Below are 21,006 nucleotides of genomic sequence, written 5' to 3'. Positions count from 1 at the left end.
TCCCTGGGCCATCCTCACTCAGTCACACTGTCTCCTCTTTTCCGCTGTTCCCAGCAACAAAAACAGCCCCAAAACCGTTCCCTGCCGTTTTCGGGCAGTAATTTCTATTGGTTTTGGCTCGAGTCCTCTGTCTTGTCAGTGAGAGCTGTCACTATCTTTGGAGTAAGCACGGCCTGAGAGGGCAACCTCAGGGCAGGAACACTGGTTAACCCTTTGATATCCTGTGCAGTTGTGTCACCCCAGGACAGCGCTAGGGGTGAAGATGCAGACAGATGCCTGCATGTGATGTTTATTCTATCAGAGGTGTTGCTGGGCTGCTTTGATAAAAAACCTTCAGCCTCTTCTGTGGCCGTTGGGCCTACTACAAAATCAGCAGGTGTCTAAATGCTCTTCCTCAGACATTTTGACCTCCGTGTGAACATATTCCAGCCTACTGCACAGTCATGCTCATAATACAGAGGTCCTGGCACTGTATATGTGCAAAGATGGATGATAGAGCAAGGCTGGGAACATCCCAAAACCTCTTAAGGTCTTGTGATTTGATATGACCTCTACTGAACACTCAGTATGTTAGTTTATGTATGAAACATGAGTCTCAGTTCACTGACCACAGAATACTTGCTCACATGTTCACGTGATGTTTGAGGCTTCAGAGCTTTATGAGGATACTGATACAGAGATTCCTGTAGTGTAGACTGATGGCCACAAGGTGTCAGGATGTACCAGTGCACTAACTAAAGGAGCACACACAAACCACAATATTAGCCCATTTAATGAATTGTCTTGTAGCCTCCTTTCTGTTGTTTACATGGAATCATGCAGTAGTAGAAACATGCCAATGTAACATCGGCTACCAAACAACATGAAATACGTAGCTATAAATTAAGTTGAGACAGAAACAGGAATTCAAATGGTAGCTAAGTCGTATTAATAAAGATTTGTAGACAAAAGTAATACCATATGTCTAGTGGATCTGCTTTTAAAAAAAAAAGAAAAAAAAGATAAAGTTTACTGCCCAGAGAAGTGTGGGTGTGTAAGTATTTATTAGACTTTATCACCCTGTGATACATTTAAAATGTAATATAGAAGACAGATCAGATAAGAAAAAGAAATCATTTTCCAGAAGAGAATATATGCTGCTCTGCATTTATAGGTTTTGGTCAGATGATCCTCACGAACAGCTCGTGGGACAGACTCGTAGCAGCTTTTATGCAAATCGCCCTCTTCAGCGTGTTTTCATTGGAGAGCAGCGTGGAGGTGTAGTCGGGAACGCGTGACATCATGCCAATGCAGCTTTATGAAGAAAGTGCGCTTCTCCTGACCAGGCAGAGGTGCGTCCAGTCCTCTGGCACACAGTCAGTGGACTTTTTAGTTTGAAGCTTTAGAGCTCAGAGAGCAAACAGGCTGCGCGGTGCAGAGTCAGCCCTTCGGTACAGAGTTTGACAGGCTGGAAGCCCTCTACGCACCCAGTTTTTTTTCTCCCACCACTCCTGAGCTGAAATCAAAGTTTGGATTTACTCTCATTTTAGAGTGAGTGCGCTTTCAGTCCGCATGAAATAGCGCTGGACATCTGGAGCTATTTGAAGAGACTATTTTGGCCGTTTTACAGGCTATGACCGCCGAGGCACATTCACATTTGGGACTGCAGAAAACCCCCATGGATTTCGTCAGCGACTTTGACTTAATGAAGTTCGGTGTGAAGAAGGAGACGATGCAGGGGATTGACCGCTCCTTCATCGGGCCGTGCAGCCAGCTCCAGAGACCAGACTCGGTCTCCTCCACCCCTGGCAGCACACCTTGCAACTCGGTACCCTCATCGCCAAACCTCAACCCAGCTGACCAGAGAAATAACCCAGGGGGAGACCAGTTCTGGATACCCAACAACGGGGGTTACCCTCAGCAGATGTACCCCCAAGCGTTTGGCCTGACACCCGAGGACGCAGTGGAGGCCCTCATCAGCGCCACGGCGCAGCAGGGACACCCGGCTGCGCCCCACAGCCACCACCCGCCACCTTTCCAAGCTGATTACGAAGGTTACGGCCACCTGGGTGAGCCTGTCCAGCACTACCAGGGGATGCCGGGTCACACCGACATGCAGGGCATGCCCAGCAGTCACTGCCAAGACCCCTATCTCAAAGATGACATGGGCAGCGAGTGCCCCGAGTCGCCGGAGGCCCAGCAGGTCCTCGGTGCGCACCATCATCTCCAGCAGCAGCACAGCCGCCACGACAGGCGGTCCAACGGCGACCTCCCCTTCTCAGATGACCAGCTGGTGTCCATGTCCGTCAGGGAGCTCAACCGGCTTCTCAGAGGCCTCAGCAAGGACGAGGTGATGCGTCTGAAGCAGAAGCGCCGGACCCTGAAAAACAGAGGTTACGCACAGTCCTGCCGCTACAAGCGCGTCCAGCAAAAACACATTTTGGAGCACGAAAAGACGAGTCTGGTGTCACAGGTGGAGCAGCTCAAACACGAACTCAACAGACTGATGCGGGAGAGGGATGCATACAAACTTAAATGTGAGAAACTGTCCGGTGCTAACTGCTACCACGAAACTGGGTCCACTAGTGACAACCCTTCCTCACCCGAGTATTTAATGTGAGTTTGTTGGTTTCCTGCAGAACTGATTGTTTTCCATAGGGAGCCATTTATATTGACAGCTCGCCTTGCTCCTTAACAAACAGTCCCGTGGATTCATCAAGTTTTAATTAATGTTGGACATGAGGATGTGGCTGAAATAATTGTAATAGATTCAATAAGAGTTATGAATGGAAAATTACTATGAATCATGCATGCAGGACATGTATGAGATGTTTTTATTTTCTACAGGCATTATACTTGAAATCAGAGAATATTCCCTTTTATTGATAGGCTACACAACTTTAATCCCTCTGCATCAGTTACTGCTCAATTTTTATTTGGATGATTTTTGCTTTGCTTAGTCTTTGTAGCTCAAATAATATTTTATGTTCAGCTTCCTTCAGATAGAAAACCTGCTGAAAAGATTGATGCTACAAATGACGTTCATATTATTTTTATGAAACTGATTCTGCCGGACAGATGTGTACCTTATTTGCTTTTCTTTTAAATATAATATACAATTATACAAATTGTTTTTCATCTACTATGTTTTTCATTCATTATGGATCAATAAAACTATTGTGACTTTTTAAAATTGTGTCTCATCTGCTGACGAATTCCTCTCCTTTAGAAAAAAAAAAAAGCTTTGCATGCACGGTTTTCGTTGCAGTTTCCATCATGGCAGTGTTGTTTGTCATGTGTCTCAGACCCATTTCAGCATTTTTTATAACCATTTTCACATAATTAAAACAAAACTTGCAGTACATCATGAAATCAGATACATATAACATGTTTTTGGCGCACCCAACATAAAATTAGGTTATTAAAGTAGTTAGTAGATGTAACGTAAATGAGGAAGTACATTTGCAGACAACAAGGCTACCAATCATAAATCCACTAAAGATCTCTATTTTAATATTACATTATGGCCCTTTAACATTTGAAGAGAGTCACGGTGTTCACAGTGAAGTAACATCTGTTCATTATCAAGTATTTTACTGGACAGCCGAAAGAACGAGAACAGTAACAGTCAGAGTGTATTTGTTAGTTTGCAGCTGAATCAAAGGACGTACGGCTTTCTCCCCTTCTCTGACCTTTGCCCTTCATGGAGTGCTGCTTCCTGTGGGACCCCGGCATGTGAAAGCACAGGGGGGCTGACTGGCAGGGGCTGTGGGGCACAGATAAAATGGAGTGGAAATCAGGCTTCCCCTCTGCTCTCTTCCTCAGACGAACAGATCACCTCTGCATTCATTAACAGAGGAAAAGAGAAACAACAACCACGGCACACTGCTGGCCGCTCCTCTGACGCCTGCACAGGAATCTTTTCACTTGATTTATTTTTTTTTTTTTTAAATCCTCAAACAAATTTCCTCAACACAGATCATTCTCAGTTCAGGACTACAATAATATTTTGATGACCGTAATATCTCCAAGGCCACTGTGATAATGAGTGATAAGTGGTCACATTGTAAATTCAGTTTATAACCTCCGTGATGGCAGAACATCTCTGTGAGTTTTTCACTGTCAGAAGAGACTTTCTCCCTTTTCCCTCTTTGCCAGAGTTCAGCCTGGCAGGTGGCTCGGTTAACGGCACCACCTTTAGCCTGGAAACCAGGTTCTCTTTTCAAGTGTGACCCCTGACAGTTTTGACCTCACCCTCTGTTGAAGGAAAGCAGCTCTAAAATCACACCACAGGTGCAAAAGCACTTTCCTTCTCAAAACAGAACTAATCCCTGAAGGTCGGCCGACTGCGTTGGGAGCGTGTGACGAAGATGACTGTGTTTCTGTTGCAGAAAATAACCAGGTGGTTATAGCACAGAATAATTCTTTTCCATATATTTTAAGTCGTCATTAATAAGTTCCTCTTATATATTGCATGAGACTATATATACAGGCACAGGCAGGTTTAATTTTAAAATGAGGTTTCCTCTCTTTTCTCATGAATATACGCGTTAACAGTAAACCTCCTCAAGTCACTGCTGCCTCAGTCTCTACTGGGAAAATAATAGTTTTAAATGCGTTTATTTAAATCATTTATTAATTGGCTCTTTGTCATAAATCAGTATCACGTCCCATGATGTCATGATATCATTTGTAAATGACACAATCAGTTGAGAAAGTAGCCCACAATTATACGTTTTACTCCGAACCGACGTCGCAGTCCATGTACATTTGCAGATAAAGAGAAAAGGTTTGCATTTGTAACGTATACTTGCATACATTTTACATTGTATATCGTGACATATTTTAGCAGTGTGTTTTTTTAAAACAGAACATTTCTTTGTTCTGTGTCACATGTTTGTGCACTTGAATGCATCATATGTGGATTTTCAAGCAACGGCGGAATAATACAGTAGAAGAGTTGGCGAGGAGAGTGGTTTGTGGAACTGTGTGACAGTGTGCAGGGTGCCATTGTAGAAACGATTAGCCAGCTCTTTTCCCTCGCATGTGATAGGCTGCTGGGCCTGATGTGGGAGCCTCACAGCCCACCACCCTCCCCCTCTCCTCCTCCTCCTCCCCGCCACCAACACCCCAAGCCCACAACGCCTGAGGCTGGCTACTGAGTCAGCAGGAGGGAAAGGTGTCTGCACGGCTGTGGCATCAGAACAAGAGAGAAAGCAAAATAGCTGGAGAAGGATAAAGAGCGGTGAAAATGGTTCAGAAAAGACATGCTTGCGTTTTTTAACAGATGGAGAGAGGAAACGACTGCAGAAAAAAAAGACAGAACCAGATGATGAAGCAGGTTAAAAAGGAAGCATCATCCACTAATTTATTTTAAAATCTCCACTGCAGATGCCTCTTTGTTTTGCAGACACTAATAAGACAAAATGTTCCCTCTAAATTTAACTGTGACACTTTCACACGATGAATAACACTTATGAATGAGTGGTTGTTTAGTGAAAACACTCAAACAAATACGGTGCCAACCTCTTGGCTGAGTCCTGGACTTAGCCAAGGCCTGGCTGCATCTCAGACAGCGGACACAGACAGAGGAATGCTGCAGACACTCACCATTGTGTGGGGAGAGGCAGAGGAATGCGGGCTGCCAGGCTACGTACACTGACACCAATGAACACAGCCAGAGGCCTCGAGCCATGAGGGAAGGCCGGGCCACAGTCAAACATCACTCACCACTACCATCTGTGATATCATACCCAACTCCCCCGGACCGCTTTGGTTTGGTCCGGGTCGACTGTCTCCTCACCACGTATCCTGGTGAGGAGTTCCTGACTGTAGGAGATTAGGTAGATGAAGGCCGAGTAAATAAGAAACAGTTGATCAGCTGAGTAAATATTCTTTTGTCTTGAACAAACCCTGTTGATCAACCAGTGAATTTTACATTCAGAATAATGATTGTCACTAATCTTCTGTGGCTAAATGTCAACTGACCAGACATTTGACCCCCAATAACAAGCCATTTCCAGCCCCAGCCAGTTCTTTCACCGTTGTTTTGCAACAGTGAAGTGTCTCATACTGTGTGATAGTCTGTAAGAGTGGCTTCACGTGAAGTGCAGAGCAGAGATTGGGATGGACGGCAGGATGGACGATGGGCTTCCTCTTTCACTTCCTATATGAGGGTCCAGTCAAGTGACTCTTTGTGAGAGTGTTTGGTTGTATGTCGCAGGAAAGCACAGCTTCGATGGCTGTGGTTTCCGCTCAGGATGTCCATTCGTTTCTGCGTGCAGTTGTGACACTCTGAATCATGCAGTGATCACACACGCACACAGACGTCTCCATGGACATGGCATACATACACACTCGCAGACATGCGTATGCAAATATGGAGATCTGTGCGTATGTGCAATTTCCACACTTTCTACTTCTCTGGCACATGTTTTTTTTTTTTAGTATATAAAATCATGTGATTGTGACAAATAATGTTCTCGTCGCCAGTGAATCTTTTTCTTTCCCGATCACCTTGGCTCCTGTGTGAACCATAAAGTTATTTCTCTCCACGTTGCCACACTCTGAAACATTCCATGGTAATTATGATTGTACTACTGGTAATGACTCAAGTTATCACATGATTGTGTCTGCAGGACCCAACAGAGTGGATTAATGTGTAGCTTCAGAACTACAATAAAGCTTGTCCTGCTATCTTATTGGCTGCAATAAGGAATCTGGCTTCCTGAGGACGTTGTGTTCAGCGTGTTTGTGCACGAACTCCTGGGGATCTGATAGGATGGCACTCTGATAAAGTGCTTGTCACGTTTCAGTGGACACTACTGAAAGAAGTGTGACAAAGTCCTGTTACATTGCAGACCCTGGACTTTGGTTAGAGCAAAGGGTGAACTACTGCATGTAATAATTATACAGGTTCCTCCCAGCATGACAGAAACATAAAACAGTCTAAGGTGAAAAGCTGAGGGGTCGACGGTGCTGCCATATACAAAGAGGTGAATTCAGTTTTCAGCTGATGTGAAAGTGACTTATCGTGTCAAGATGTTTCAGTAACTCAACACCTTGACTTCACTGGATATTGCGGTTTTAGAGCATAGATAACAGGCCAAAGAAGGATTAGAGAAGAGAGGAGAGGAGAAGAGAAGAGAAAAGAAGAGAAGAGAAGAGGATCTCTTTCCCTTTCATTCGGTGCTAGGATTTCCTGTCCTGTTTTATGGGGGTCATGCAGCTGGCAGGCGCCCTCCTGTTTCTGTCCATAATGATGACAGGCATCCATTAGTGCACAGTAGAAACACGAGACACAGAGGTTAACTCAGCCCCCCCAACCCACCTACCCCTCTTCCCTTTCCACAGCCCCTGGAACCCAGCAAACAGCCCACCTATCTATAGGGCAGATAATTGTGGCTCTTAGTTGGTGTTGGCAAAGCTTCTCTGATTAAGGGTCAGCTCCTGCTCAGACAACAGCATGTGCACCCTGACGACTTTAACACAACCTGGAAAGCGGGTCCAGCCCGCGGGGACATTAGTGTGTCTCTGGTATATAACATACTCGCATCTGGGAAAAGGCAATGGTGGGACTGTGGTTTTTTGGGGAGAGAGCTGCAGATGAGAGAAGAAACTGTTCTGACAGCATTTTGGAAATGAAAGAGAAGACAACAGGATTTGTGGTTGTTGTCTGTCTCAGTCATTTTCCGTAGTATGTGTGTATGTGTAAGAGATGGATCACTTCATGTTTTTAGTAAGATGTTACCGTAAATTCAGATAGATGGTGGCCTTCAGACACGCAGGGTATGGTTTATTGGGATTAGGTTTGGTCAAAGATTCGGTTGGAGAATCCATAAAACATAAGATGCAAAATTAAGTGTGATTTTCCTTCACATAATGGAATATAACCCCAGAACAGAAAAAGAAAGAAAAAAAAGTAGATACATGTGAATCACGGGTGAAATCGAAACTTGTTACCGTACATGTAACGTACACTTCTTCATTAGTTCCTGCTCGTCTCACTGACAGAAGTCGATGGTAGCAGCAGTCATACGTTCTGGTGAAGTCTAACAGGCCTCTTTGGAATTGGGTGTGTCAGACTGCCACTAATGTGTCATGTTAACATCCCTTATGTCATAACTCTTCCTTCATGTTTCTCACAAGCGCTGTGCTAAAGTTAAAGCCATATTATTTTTCCTTTCAGCTGATTTTAGCACAGCTGTAACCAACTCTGCCCTCTACACAGATGGAGGATTTGGCAGAACAACGTTCACACGCCCATTCTTTGATTCTCTGGGCATCTTTGTCATCATGCTCGATGTTAAGCCTCCACTAAAACAACTGAGGAACAACCAACTGTGAGCTGTGGTTGGACCATGAGGGAGAGAAGCTTGTCATTGGCCAGCACAGCGCTTATAAGAGAGAGATCTATTTAAGGGGACGCAAGCCTTTATACTACAGTGAACCCATGTACTTGTTTGCTCCTTTTGTGGTCAAGATACAGGAAGTACTTTGTTCTGGGATTTAACGGCAGAAAAAAAAAGAAACCGTAACTTCTCAAAAAAATAAAATGAAAGGTTACAAGAAAACAACAAAGTTAACTGAGGGTGCGATAAGCGTTCCCACTGAATCTAAGATAGAGTTCACTTGCAAGACAAACATTGTTTCAAACCAAGTCACAGTCACATAAATCTGTTTCTCGAGACTTCGTAGAAAACCAAAATTAGAAATCTCACGGGTAGACTGACAAATATTCATCTTAGGCACATTTGTGAATTCAAACCTACATTAACTAATTTAGAAACAAATGGTAAACACAGCACTTATGTTTTATCACCTTGTAAGGTACTAGTTCAATCTTTTGGCAACAGCCAGTTTATGTATGTGTTTTTTAATGAAGTTGGGTTTTGTGAGCAGCAACTTCCCATATTCTCCACTAGTTGCCTTGGCAACTTCACACAGGCCACAAGACTCAAGGAAGCTTCATATTTAGCACAAATACATGAGAATAGTAGCCTATGTTTTTTTTTTCCATCACAGAAATAACTAGATGTTCAAAGGCAAAAATTTGTCTTTTTTTATCAGATAAATTTCACAAATTTCACCAGTTGCGATCTCTGTCCGTCCACCGTTTGGTGTTGGGCAATGATCGATCATTTTTGTGTTTATGCCTAGACTAGAGTACACACTAGCTATTGTAGAGTTTTGTGAGTTTCTAGATCGAAGACGTTGCACACGTCGCCAAGTGTACATCAATGGTCATGTGATGTGCTTCCTCAGTAAGGATGGAGATTGTTTGTGATACAGGGGCTAAAACACTCATTGGTTTTGTTTTTAGTGTGAACACAGTCTGAATCGAAACAGTGGTGCTATATCGTGTGTCCTGTGAAACTAAAACAATGACCCAATGATGCTAAAATGCTCTTTAACAGCTAGTGCATAGTGAATTGACATGCTCACCATTTTAATTTAGTATGTTAGCATGCTAGCATTTTATAATCAGCACTAAACACAAAGTAACTTCAGTTCAGATATTTGAGAATGTCTTGAGTTTTATTTGTTCCTTAACCAAACTAAAGTCAGAAGCTCACCAGAGTTGTCAGTATTTATCCTGTATAGCACATAAATACTTGAACTTAATTTGATTTAAATCTATTCATAACACTGAAATCCACCTGATGGCAGCACTAGAAGAGAAATAAGACAATCATGATTGCCACTAAAGTAACTTGACCAGGAATTTCTTAGTCAGTTCCTCTGTTCAATATTGAGAAATTTCACTGTACTAGTGAAGGTTTTGAGCTGATGATGGCACTTGTCATCATTTGTCACAAGTCACGCGGCCAAAAAAAAGTCATTAGGACTCATCCTTAAAGTGCTATGTCCAGCTGTACAAAACTTCATAGCGATCCGTTTTGCAGTGAGTTGTTGAGATACAGATCCATTGACAGGGAAGGATAAAATGAAGTGTGTAAAGGAACACACCGCCCACACGTGGCCAAGCCGTGGCCTGCAGCACTAACACTTCCAAGCTGTCCAAGAACACAAGTTGGTGGTCTCCTGACAAAGTAACCCATCAAACTCTGACCTCAGCCTGCACATCAGGTGTTGGGAAATGTTCAACTGTCCACTTGTTATGGGAACCTCCCATCTGCCTGCCTCCCACGTTGACACAGCGTCGTGCTGCACAGATGAAACCTCAGACAAAATCAGACAAATGAGTGAAACTATCAAACTGATTATCAAAGCTTCAGAGCAAGACGCGGGGAAAAAAAAAACAGCTGTAAAATATGTCTCTGTTGTTTGGCTTGACTGCTGAAAAACATTTGCAGTGAGTATGTCAGCTTCAAATCTCCTTTGTACAGCCGAGGCCAAAAGGTCACTATAAGTCTGTGAGTGACAGCAGTAATGGTGAGTGGGGCTATATTTAAATCTCAAAGGAGAGGAACAGCCTTGACTCATGTGTGGACCCTGCACATTCAGTTTTCCATTCAAAATACTGAAACTGCTCTTTTTGTTAAGTTGCCTTAAATAAAATGACTTCATGATAATGATTATTTTAAGACACTGGTTCTGTAATTCTTTGCTGAAGTAGTGAATATTGTTCGACACCAACGTTTGGAATTAGGGGCAGTGTCAAAAGGGCGACTAAAATGTGAAGAAAGACGGAAAGAAAATAAGCTTGGACAATGTTCTCATGTCTCCTGATAAGTTACAAAGTAGGTTACGTATTATTGGCAAGAGTAAAGTATCATTGCCTGGTTCGAATGGATTTTATTGATCCGTGTGATAAAGTGAACCCTTTCTTTAAAGATTCTTTCACAGTGTCCAGCTGAGAAGTTCAGTTGCTTTGTTGTCAATTCATTGTTGGCAGCCGTGGTGTTTGGTAAAGGCTGCTGTGGTTGATTGGTAGAAGGGGTGGAAAGCGGCAGCGTTGGGCTTTCCCACACATCCAGAGGAAAAGACTTTGAAATAGGAGCAGCTTCTCTAAAGCTTTATCAAACCCTGATCACCTGATAAATCTGTCAGAAGCTGCAGCTCCTCCATAGGAACCTGTTATTCATAGTATGTCCTGGTAAAACAAATCTTTGAAGGGCTAATCCTTTAATCCTGATTCAGTGTTTCATCAGTAGAAGAAACACTTGTGTTTGCTGCAAAGACTTACGCTTGTTATCTTGAGCTTCTGGAGTCAGTTTTAAGTGTCACATAAAAGTTTGAGATTAATGGGGAAAGTGTGGCAGATGGGTTGTATGTTATTTTTTTTACAGACAGGCCCACCCCCCACCCCACCCCTCAGGCTACTTTGACATGCACATGCATACCTATCTGCGCTGCTATCTCTGTACAGTATATCTGTGTCAGCAGCAGGCTGAGGCAGGAGCATGAGAAATGGAGGCGAGCTCGGTCCTCAGTCCCACAGATAGGGGCTGTGCACTCAGCTGTAAACAGTTTCTGTGTGTGTGTGTGTGTGTGTGTGTGTGTGTGTGTGTCTGTGTGTGTTTATGTTTGTGTGTGTGTAAGATGAGTCTTTATTTCCATCTGTTTTCATCACCTCTGGAAAGGTGGCATGACGAGTCTTCCCACAGAAGTGGCGAGAGCGTTGCGGTCCCGCACCTTCCTCCTCTCCTCACCTTTCTTGATGACATGGGTCTTATCACTGTATCTGCCTGGCCAGTTAGTCCTTCCCCTTTGTTTGAGGATTAGAGGATGCTGCTGCTGCACCAACCGCGAGCCATGCAACATTAAACTGGGAGCTTTCCAACACGAACGAGGCATAGATCTCTTCCTCTGCTTAGAGGCCATGTTTAGAGTCAAACGATTATTTCAGATAATCTTAACCATAATTAAATCATCTCTTTGACTGCTACACTGAACTCTAGCTGACTGCTAAATATGCAAATATCCCCTTTTTACTCCACTCTGCATTAACTCATCAGTGTGTTTGGCCTTGAGCTGTGGAGGAAAAGAAGAGGCTTGTTTAGATCCACAAGTCAGGAAACTATTTTAACATCACTCCTGTAATGAAAACACATTAAAATACGAGTCCTCCGCAATATTTCATGCCAATATAAGGCCCAGAATGTAAAACACTTCATTCAGTTTTGCTTTCAGAAGACTTGAAAATGTTTCACAAAAGCACCGAGAGCATCAAAGAGGTGATGCCTTCACTCCACAGTGAGCCACCGTTACAAAGAGACGTTGACCTTGCCTTTGGCCTCTTGGCTGTCTGACAAAGCAATCCCCATGCTCTAGTGCAGTACGGCTGTCCTCTAAATGAAAGTAGCTGAGAGGCGAAGGGCAAAGAGGCCTATGGAATATCAATGTGCGATGCTCTCAATTAAGATTAAAGCTTCGAATGGAATCCTATGGAGCCGCTTCCCTAAGAAATGCTTGACATTTTACCCTTGCTGACTCTGGATAAAAAAAAAAAAAAAAAAAAAGTGTCCTGCGCCACCACCACCACCATTGCCGCTAACTAGCTGCCCCTCCTCGGCGAGCCCTCCTTTCGCTGAATTCATTCTGTAGATATTGACTTAGGCTACAGTCACACTTCTAAGAAATAAGTGAAATGGATCATCTTACTGCCACTGGATGATAAGAATACAGAAATATGAAAAAGCGTCTGGATCAGCAAAATGACAAACTGAGGGGGGGGAATATGAAGCAGTCATGATAAACCCTTAGAGACAAATTCCCCCACTGCTAGATGGAGAAATAGGGAGAGGAATGAGCAAGAGAGAGAGAGGGGGGAAAGAGAACAGAAAAAATACATCTGCAACTTGCCCATTTTAATTGTATGTTTAAAAGAGAGCCTCATTAATTTACCGTATGTGCATCCTCTCTGAGTGCCTGCGACACAGACACAAGGCTTTTAAACACATCAAACACCGGCCATGTGTTTCTGTGTTTTTTAAAGAAAATAACCCAAAGATGATCTGATCTCATACGGATTCATCATAAAGGAGCAACGCGCAGTTTAAGAATTTATTTCATAATATTGCCCCCCCCCCTCTTGTAATTAATACAACACATCTATTGTCTGCAGGTTTTCATTTATAGGAACCAGCCTATTACAGATTCAACAGATGTTGTTTCTGGGCTCACGGCTTCAGTCTGAATATAAAACATGAGCCTGTATTTACTTGTAATGTGCGGCACATTTCCTGGTGATTTACAGAACATGATGTCAGTGGTTTGCATCTGATCTCGTAGATTAATACAGATTATGATGATGTTTACAATGTGTGTGTCTGCCATCAGTGCAACTAAGCAGCTGTGGGCTGTGTTTTTTTTTTCTAGTCGTGTTTTTTGGTTTGATAACACGGGAGAAAATATATTAACAGACTGTTTTAAATCAAGAACACTACGTTTTAGAGCGCATGTCTGCTGGTTTTATTTTGAAAATAACACGTACCTCCAGGTGGAGCTAAGATAGATGTGTGCAGCTGATGTAATAGTTTGTTGTTGAAAGAGAAGGAGCGGGGACTGATTATGAATACGATGTAGAGAATAAGATCAAAATGGAGCCTATCGTGTAAACTCCACCCTTGATAAACAGAATTCCACATCACGCTCCAACTCTGCAGTTAACTGAATCAATGCAATTCCACTTGTGCTGATCTTGCAGACTGAGGCCCTTCCCCCATCCTCCCTCTCTCCCTCTCGCTCTGTCTTTCTCTCTTTCTCTCTCACACGCACACACACACAAAAACACACAAGCCCCCGTCTCCCTCCCCACGCAGGTCTACCCATCGTAACACATTAGCAGTAGAAGCCATCACACAATCAAGACAAGGCAGTGTATGAGATGTCAGGCCAATTTGTTTCCTTCTTGGAGCTACATCACATTAGCAGGGTGGCTATACCCTTGAGCTAAATCCAAGTTCACACAGAGGGAGCGGGGCTGCCGGACAGGAGGGCAGCGGTGTCAGCACTTTTCAGACGGCTGCTGACATGTATCCAGCAGACTGACATGTATGAAAACAGCTTGATGGTTTGAAATATGGTCCTTTGGATGTTCCTTTTTTTTTTTGTCTGCTTATACTGGAGCTTCCTGAGGCCCCCGGGAGAGAAAGAGTGCACCGTCAGAGAGAGAAACAAAAAAAAGTTCTTCAGTCAGAGGTCAGGACATCAAATGAATCTGTCAAGTAAATAAAAAGAGGAGGGTTTTATATCCGCTCTCATCAGGATCTCATGCCTGCAAACAAATCTGATATGACTTCGGCTGTGGCCTCTCCGAATCACAAGACAAATGTGACTCAGAGAGGCCAGTCAATAGTTCAATTATCTGACGTCTGTCTTGCTTAATTAAACATATAATTGACCATCCAAGGACTAATGATAGCCATCCCATTACCCATGAATCCAATTGATTTGGCATAACCACCACTTGACCTCGCTGAGGATCGCCTGGCCTTACGGTGCGGGGTCAGAGTGTATCTACTGTGTTCGCCGCTGTGACACTCCAGTCCTCGCCACCGCGTTTCCCCCCGTCGCATGTCTCAGGATGTGGCTCACAGCTCTGCCAAAAACAGTTGGAGGGAAAAATGCAATTACTGCAAGATTATCATACTGCTTCCGTTTGACTTTTCTGACTGAATTCATGAATATATATGAATCCATCTTGCATCTCAATCTGAGGCCCCTCCCGTCTTAGCGCCCCACATCTATGTTTGGCTGGTGGCATTTTCTTTGTTTCCTCAAAGTGTGTTCTTACAGGAAGATTAAAGTGTTACCCTGAAAAGCCCTCGCCATAATTCAAAAAAGCATGAAACATCAAAAATCCGAGCATACTTTTCTCTCTGTAAAAAAAAAAACACTATAAAATAAATTTCCAGAACTTTAAAAAAGAGCGCAGTGTGAATGTGTTTTTCCTAAATATTGCTGTTGTCAGGTGAAAATCTCCAAAATGTCAGAAGGAACACAACCTGTTTTTTTTTGTTTGTTTGTTTTGTTTTGTTTTGTTTAGCTTGATGACCAAGCATTTTTCAGTTTACCCAATTGAATCCTGAAAGGTTTTCATGAGCTTCAGGCCTGATAATATTTTCAAATGTTAGATTAAATCAATCACCGTTCAAATTGAAGGAATAGTTCAACATTTCTTCGCCAAGAGTTAGATGGAAAGATTGATCACAGTCTCCTGTGCTCGATAAGTATGAGTTAGGAGATGATTAGCTTTGCTGTAGCTAAGTCACTCGGTCTGTACTTTGTCAATTTGCCCTAAACTTGATCGTTTGATATGAGTTTGAGTTGAATTATTTCCCTCGGAAGTCTTGTGTATATGTTTTATGATATTCGACTCGGCGCAGGTCTGCACTGATGTCTGCCATGATTTTGTTATTTATGAGCACTGACAGGTGAAGTGAATAACACTTCATCATGGCACCTGTTAGTGGGTGGGATTTATTTGGCAGCAAGTGAACATTTTGTCCTTTGATGTGTTAAAAGCAGGAAAAATGGGCAACCGTATGGATTTGAGTGAGTTTGACAAGGCCCAAACTGACAGCTAGACCGCTGGGTCAGAGCATCTCAAAAACTGCAGCTCTTGTGTGAGGCGTTCCCGGTCTGCAGTGGTCAGGATCTATCAGAAGTGGTCCGAGGAAGGAAAAGTGGCGAATCGGTGACAGTGTCATTGATACATGCGGGGAGCGAAGTCTGGCCGGTGTGGTCGGATCCCACAGACAATGTTGCTCAAATTGCTGAAGAAGTTCATGCTGGTTCTGATAATAAAAGAAAAGGTGTCAGAATACGTACTGCATCACCGTTTGTTGCGTATTTGGCAGCAAAAGGGGGACTAACAATATTAGGCAGGTGGTCATAATGTTATGCCATTAGTGGCTCACAGTATCACAAGCTGCACTACTTATAATGCCGTCTCTTTAGCATCGTTAGCAGGAGCCATGCTATGCCATGTTTATATGATGCTGTTTGACCTCGAGGTCGTAACTTAGTGACATGTATTTTGTTTCCTGCTGTCACTTACGGTTACAAGAAGATGTGTCCATTCAGAAACAATGAGCTAATATTAGCTTGTTATTAGGGCACAAGTGCTGTCATATATTCAGGTCAGGGTTGAGGTTAGGGGTTTAGTGTTGAAACCAGTTACATCACTGATATAATTTGTTTTTCTGAGCTAAATAAAGTGAAAATCCTGCAACAAATCATTATCAATGATCAAAATAAACAATATATTCTTCTACAGGCAAATATTCATATAATTTGCTTTCCCTTTTCCGCTTTTTTAAATATCCCACAGTTGTCAGAGGAAATGAAAATACAAATCTGCTGCGTTAACCTTTGAATACTAATGAGCTTGAGTTCACATATTCTCACCCACGAACACGGCCAGTCGGACACAACTAAAGCATTACAAACAAACACAGAGAACATCTAACATTTGATAGTTATTTAAGACATTATGATATTTATTTAACCTTTGACCTTTGAAAATGAAATTGATTGCTTGTTTTGAGAATATTAATTCCAGTGCTTATTATTAGTTAATTTTTGACACATATTTTGGATGTTACCTCAAATGTAGATGATATAACTGTAACTAGTTGTGTTAATGAGGTTCATGCTCAGTACTACAATTGCTTAAATTTCATAATACTGTGAAACACACTTCTAAATGCTTCCACCCAACCCCCGAACACACACACACACACACACAGAGAACACCCCTCTCCCCCTGAATGTATCACCAACCTTTGGACTTCACCACTACTCCCCTTAATAGCTCAATCTGATGGATCATTTAAAAGCCCGCTGAAACAGACAGATGGATAATGGATTGCATGGCAAATCAATGGCGGGATCAATGGAAGACATGCATCAATAAATGGATAGGGAGCCGCTGAAATAGACACCAGAGTTAATGTGGAACAGTGTAGAACATCATTGTGTGGAGCACCCGGTGGAGAAGGCTAATACGAGTTGCCCCGGCTGATAAGGTGTCCTTTTGAATAATGCAGACAACAAACTGACAGTGATAAGTTAAACTTAAGCTTAGCTGCTACAGTGTGGCTGGAGGAGCTGCATATTTAGTGCCCTCCCCCAAAACACACACACACACACACACACACACACACACACACACACACTCCCTCTCCTTCTCTCTCTCTCTCTCTTTCTCTCATGAAGGAAACCACCACCAGGACAATTTCTCTGCCGACTGTAGCTCTGCAGCACTTTCCTGCCAATTTGCACGACTGTAATCATGTGACAGACCCGGTCAGACTGAGGCTGTGGTGAACTGGACTGTGAATGCAGTGGGGAGGAAAATACACAAAAGATAACATCTGTGTTGTTTTTTTTGTACAAAACACAAAGTCCCAGGATACTCCTCTGTCTTCTGTCCTCACCGAGGACACATGAGCAAACATTGGACTGGGGATTCGTCCTCCACTGATAAACTAACTATCGTCTTATTTTTCAGCTTTCAAAAACAGGTCGCTGAGCTGACGTGCGCGGACACATGGTGTTGCCCACAAGTGTTGAACTTATGTTGGACTCAGGTGGCATTGTGACTGAGGTCTGACTCACTGCTGCAGCACCGGACGCTCCAGACTTGTGGTTGAAACACCCAACAATGCGAGGCATCCCACACACTGATAATTGCATTTAATACTGGTGTCAGCTGTTGCGAATCGGCATCACAGCAAATACAACAAATATAATTCTAGATGGACCTCAGCTTGCACCCCTTCCACACGCAAGTGGCAAGACACTACAGCTGTTTCTCGTGGGCTTGTGCCATAAATCTCCGGTGAATGGCTGGTTTAAGGCTTGGTGCTAAGGAGCAGCTGTACCCGTCTAAAAATAGCAACATGGCTGCTGCCGGACAGCGTGTTTTTAAAGCTCAACATGCAGTTTAGCACAAAGAGCCTATCAACAATACCTTCCACCTGCATTAGCCTGACTGCGGCCTGCATGGCATCAGCATTACAGTGCAGGAAGTGAGTGACTGTTGTGCAAACTGAACGTCCGCGCATGTCACTGTGTCTGACTCACACACCCAAACAACGGCCAGATCCTGACCGCATAATTCAGACACACTTTATTTTCCAATGAGCTGAACATTCATTATCAGTGTGTCGTGGCCTGAGGCAGAACGCTCCCTCCTCAGTGTAGTGACAACCACCGGCCGCCCTGATGGAAAACAAGACCAAGATGGCACAGCAAACACGAAATCATTATGACAGGCACAGTTCAACAAAGGAGGACTCAGCACACTAAGCACATTTTATCAGTGTTTTCTTTAAGTCAGGTTCTTTCTGGAAAATTAAAGAACAGACTGAAATTCCTGCACCCTGCCCTGCTTGTTCAGACTGATAATTAAAACTGTGAGAGCACATACGTGAGCTTGTGTGTATTTGGGCGCACACACCTGTTTGGGTGTACTGTAGGGTAAATGTAATTGCTAAACACAGAGGCTGGCAGTGTTTAGAGGTGCCAAATTGCCCTTCTGGGAGTCACTATAGCTCACAATCTGACTAATGAAGGCCAAGTAATCAAGCTTCAAACTCATCAACCATGTTTGCAGTAATTAAAAGGTTTATGCTCAGCATCAGGAGAGCCATTCGACTCTGTCAGTCAGTGTCACAAGCCAAACCTGATGTTTGTAACCTCCAGGAGCCGCAGCCAAAATCTGAATATTTGAAACAAAGTCAACTGCTTTTGTTGTTTATTCAGTTTATGTAAAGATAAAAAATGGCGTAACAAATCCATCATGCTATAGTTAGAAGCCCTGTCTGTGAATTGACACCCAGGCACCAAGGGAGACGACATAAATGTTCGCAGTGATGGATATAAAGCCGATAATCAGTTGTATGACAAGTGCTGTCCGTCTGCGTCATCCTGATCTATTCTGTCCTGTAGGACGGTGGGAGGGGGCTGTTAGTGTAAAATACCGCCGTCAATTACAAAAACTCTGACCTTCAAATATTCTTGTTTTTTTAACAAAATAAATATAACAAAACATCCCAAAAAAACACACACAAAATGAAAATTCATAATTACATCTCTATTGGCATCCAGCATGTACTAAAACAAACAAGCGCTGTTGGTGTCTCTCTCTGTTTGTTACTTTACATCTCCATGGATGTGATTTGTCATTATGCATTTTTCATTATGTGCTGACTAACTGGATTAGGCTTTAACATAATATTTGGTTGGATATAAAGTTACACCTTCTGTCAGACATGCTGACATCCACAAGGATTGTACCCAGCATGCAGCAGGAGTGCCTCAGTCCTCCAGGGACAGTGTGTGACCTGAAGAGGACAACAGACAGAGGAGCCTCATTCACTGTAACTCAAACATGACAAATAACACAATGTGAGTCACTAGTGAGTCCACCACCACTATTAATTCATCTGTAGCAGGTATCAAAAATCTAGATTAAATTGTGAGAATTTAGGAAAATCATTGTAGTGGAAAAAAAGACAAGAAAAGACTGCTAATAGATGTATTTCATTCAAATAAATACATCTTTGGTATTTCCTTGTGTTTCAATGTGAGGTGAGTAAAGCAGGACAAACTGAGGGAGGGAGAGTGGTGGGCGTGTTATAGCTGAGGACAGGGCTCTCTCTGGTGGCCGAGTCCTGCTAGTGTCACAACTGGTGCTCATCACAAGAGAGAACTCAGTAAATATGTTACAGTAAATTAAAACAGCCAGTTTCACCCGAGGAAAGGAAAAAAAAATGAAATTGTAAATCACAGATACTTCTTTAATTGTCACATGTGAAGTTGAATATATGAGCTCCTCTGTTTACCAGTGAGCCGGGCCTAATAAGCGCAGACTGTTGTGTTGTGGATCCCCCACTGATTCCTTGATTGTGGTTTGTGCTTTGCAGCAGCCAATTACAATCAAATGCCATTCTCTCACATATTACCACCATTGTATTTACTTGTAGATCAATTCCCTTCTGCTACGCCGTTTTACATAATGAATGCAGAGGCTGTTGATGTGTTTGCCTGGCAGGAGATGCACACACCTAAGGGGAAGCCGCTGCGGGGCCAACTGCTCTTCCCCTTTTGCCATAATAATTCAAAGTGTAGGCTGTGTAATGTCTGAATGATCATAATCTAACACTTGTTTTACCAGCCTAATTGTTGTTATTGTATTTGATTATGATAAAGCTTCATTCTGAACTTTTAGTACATTGCTCAATAAAACAATCCCAAAGGTTATATTCTCTTTTCTCATACAGTTTGAAGCAATACCAATATGGCTGAAGCTGCAATTAACCAATAATTTAACTATATTGGGTAAGCCAAATTTGTGGCATTGGCTAGGAACAAGTACACAGTTGAAAGTACTTTCATAGTAGTTCACTAGTGTGTTCTGATGTTTAATAGGCCAAACAGCTCATTTTCTAATTTAAAAAATGATCAACAGATTAATGAGGAATGAAAAAGTCATTAGTTCCAGGCCAGCCCAGATTTATTAGATCAGTTCATCTTTTGCTTATTAAATCTTCACTGTAAAGTTAGTAGTGATTGTAAATATCAGATAGATGTAGTTATTGGAGTAGAAATTGTATAAATCTAACATGAAAATACAAATTCTCAAATGAAGTATAATTATAAAACATAGCTAAAAGCATTCAATGTTTCATATTATCTGTGATATTAACTGTAATTCAGTATCAAAATGAACACATGTTATTCCAGATTGTGGTTTTCATGGAAACAAGTGCTCTATCATCAGTTTGTCAATCTGCAGTATCTTAAAATATCAACGCTATTGTCAAATCATTTCCCTTTTCTGTATTAAAATCACTGTGTGCCCACGTGTTTATGGGCAGCTATTTGTGTACTAATCATGTAGGCAGTAGTAAACGTGATACCAAAGGGTTTGTAGATTTGATAAACTTAACTAACCAAAAGATTTACTTAAGATGATTAATTAACTACTTTATTATGCAGTGTGCAGTCTGTAAGATCATTTGATCGTCACATTTCCTGTTTTCCATCATGTTCTGAAACCACATCCAACAGGTCTCCTTCCTTTGTCAATAAAGCTATATCTACATCTTG

The 21,006-nt window shown here is 42.5% G+C and overlaps 1 protein-coding gene across 1 annotated transcript; it reads left to right on the top strand.

Moving 5' to 3' along the window:
- The first annotated feature begins 1,144 nt into the window (after positions 1-1,144).
- On the top strand, positions 1,145-3,172 carry mafbb (v-maf avian musculoaponeurotic fibrosarcoma oncogene homolog Bb). The gene has a single exon (XM_085776306.1). It carries the CDS (start codon positions 1,613-1,615, stop codon positions 2,597-2,599), a length of 987 nt encoding a protein of 328 aa, XP_085632432.1. The 5' UTR covers positions 1,145-1,612; the 3' UTR covers positions 2,600-3,172.
- The last annotated feature ends 17,834 nt before the right edge of the window (positions 3,173-21,006 follow it).

This window comes from Trachurus japonicus, chromosome 5 (genome assembly GCF_045865225.1).
Source record: "Trachurus japonicus isolate A0001 chromosome 5, Traja_1.0".
NCBI classification, from domain to species: domain Eukaryota; kingdom Metazoa; phylum Chordata; class Actinopteri; order Carangiformes; family Carangidae; genus Trachurus; species Trachurus japonicus.
Note: the sequence above shows the minus strand (reverse complement) of the source record. Positions and strands in the feature narration are given on the sequence as shown.

Coding starts and splice junctions, on each gene's coding strand:
- mafbb (XM_085776306.1), top strand. CDS start 1,613: ATGACCGCCGAGGCACATTCACATTTGGGACTGCAGAAAACCCCCATG.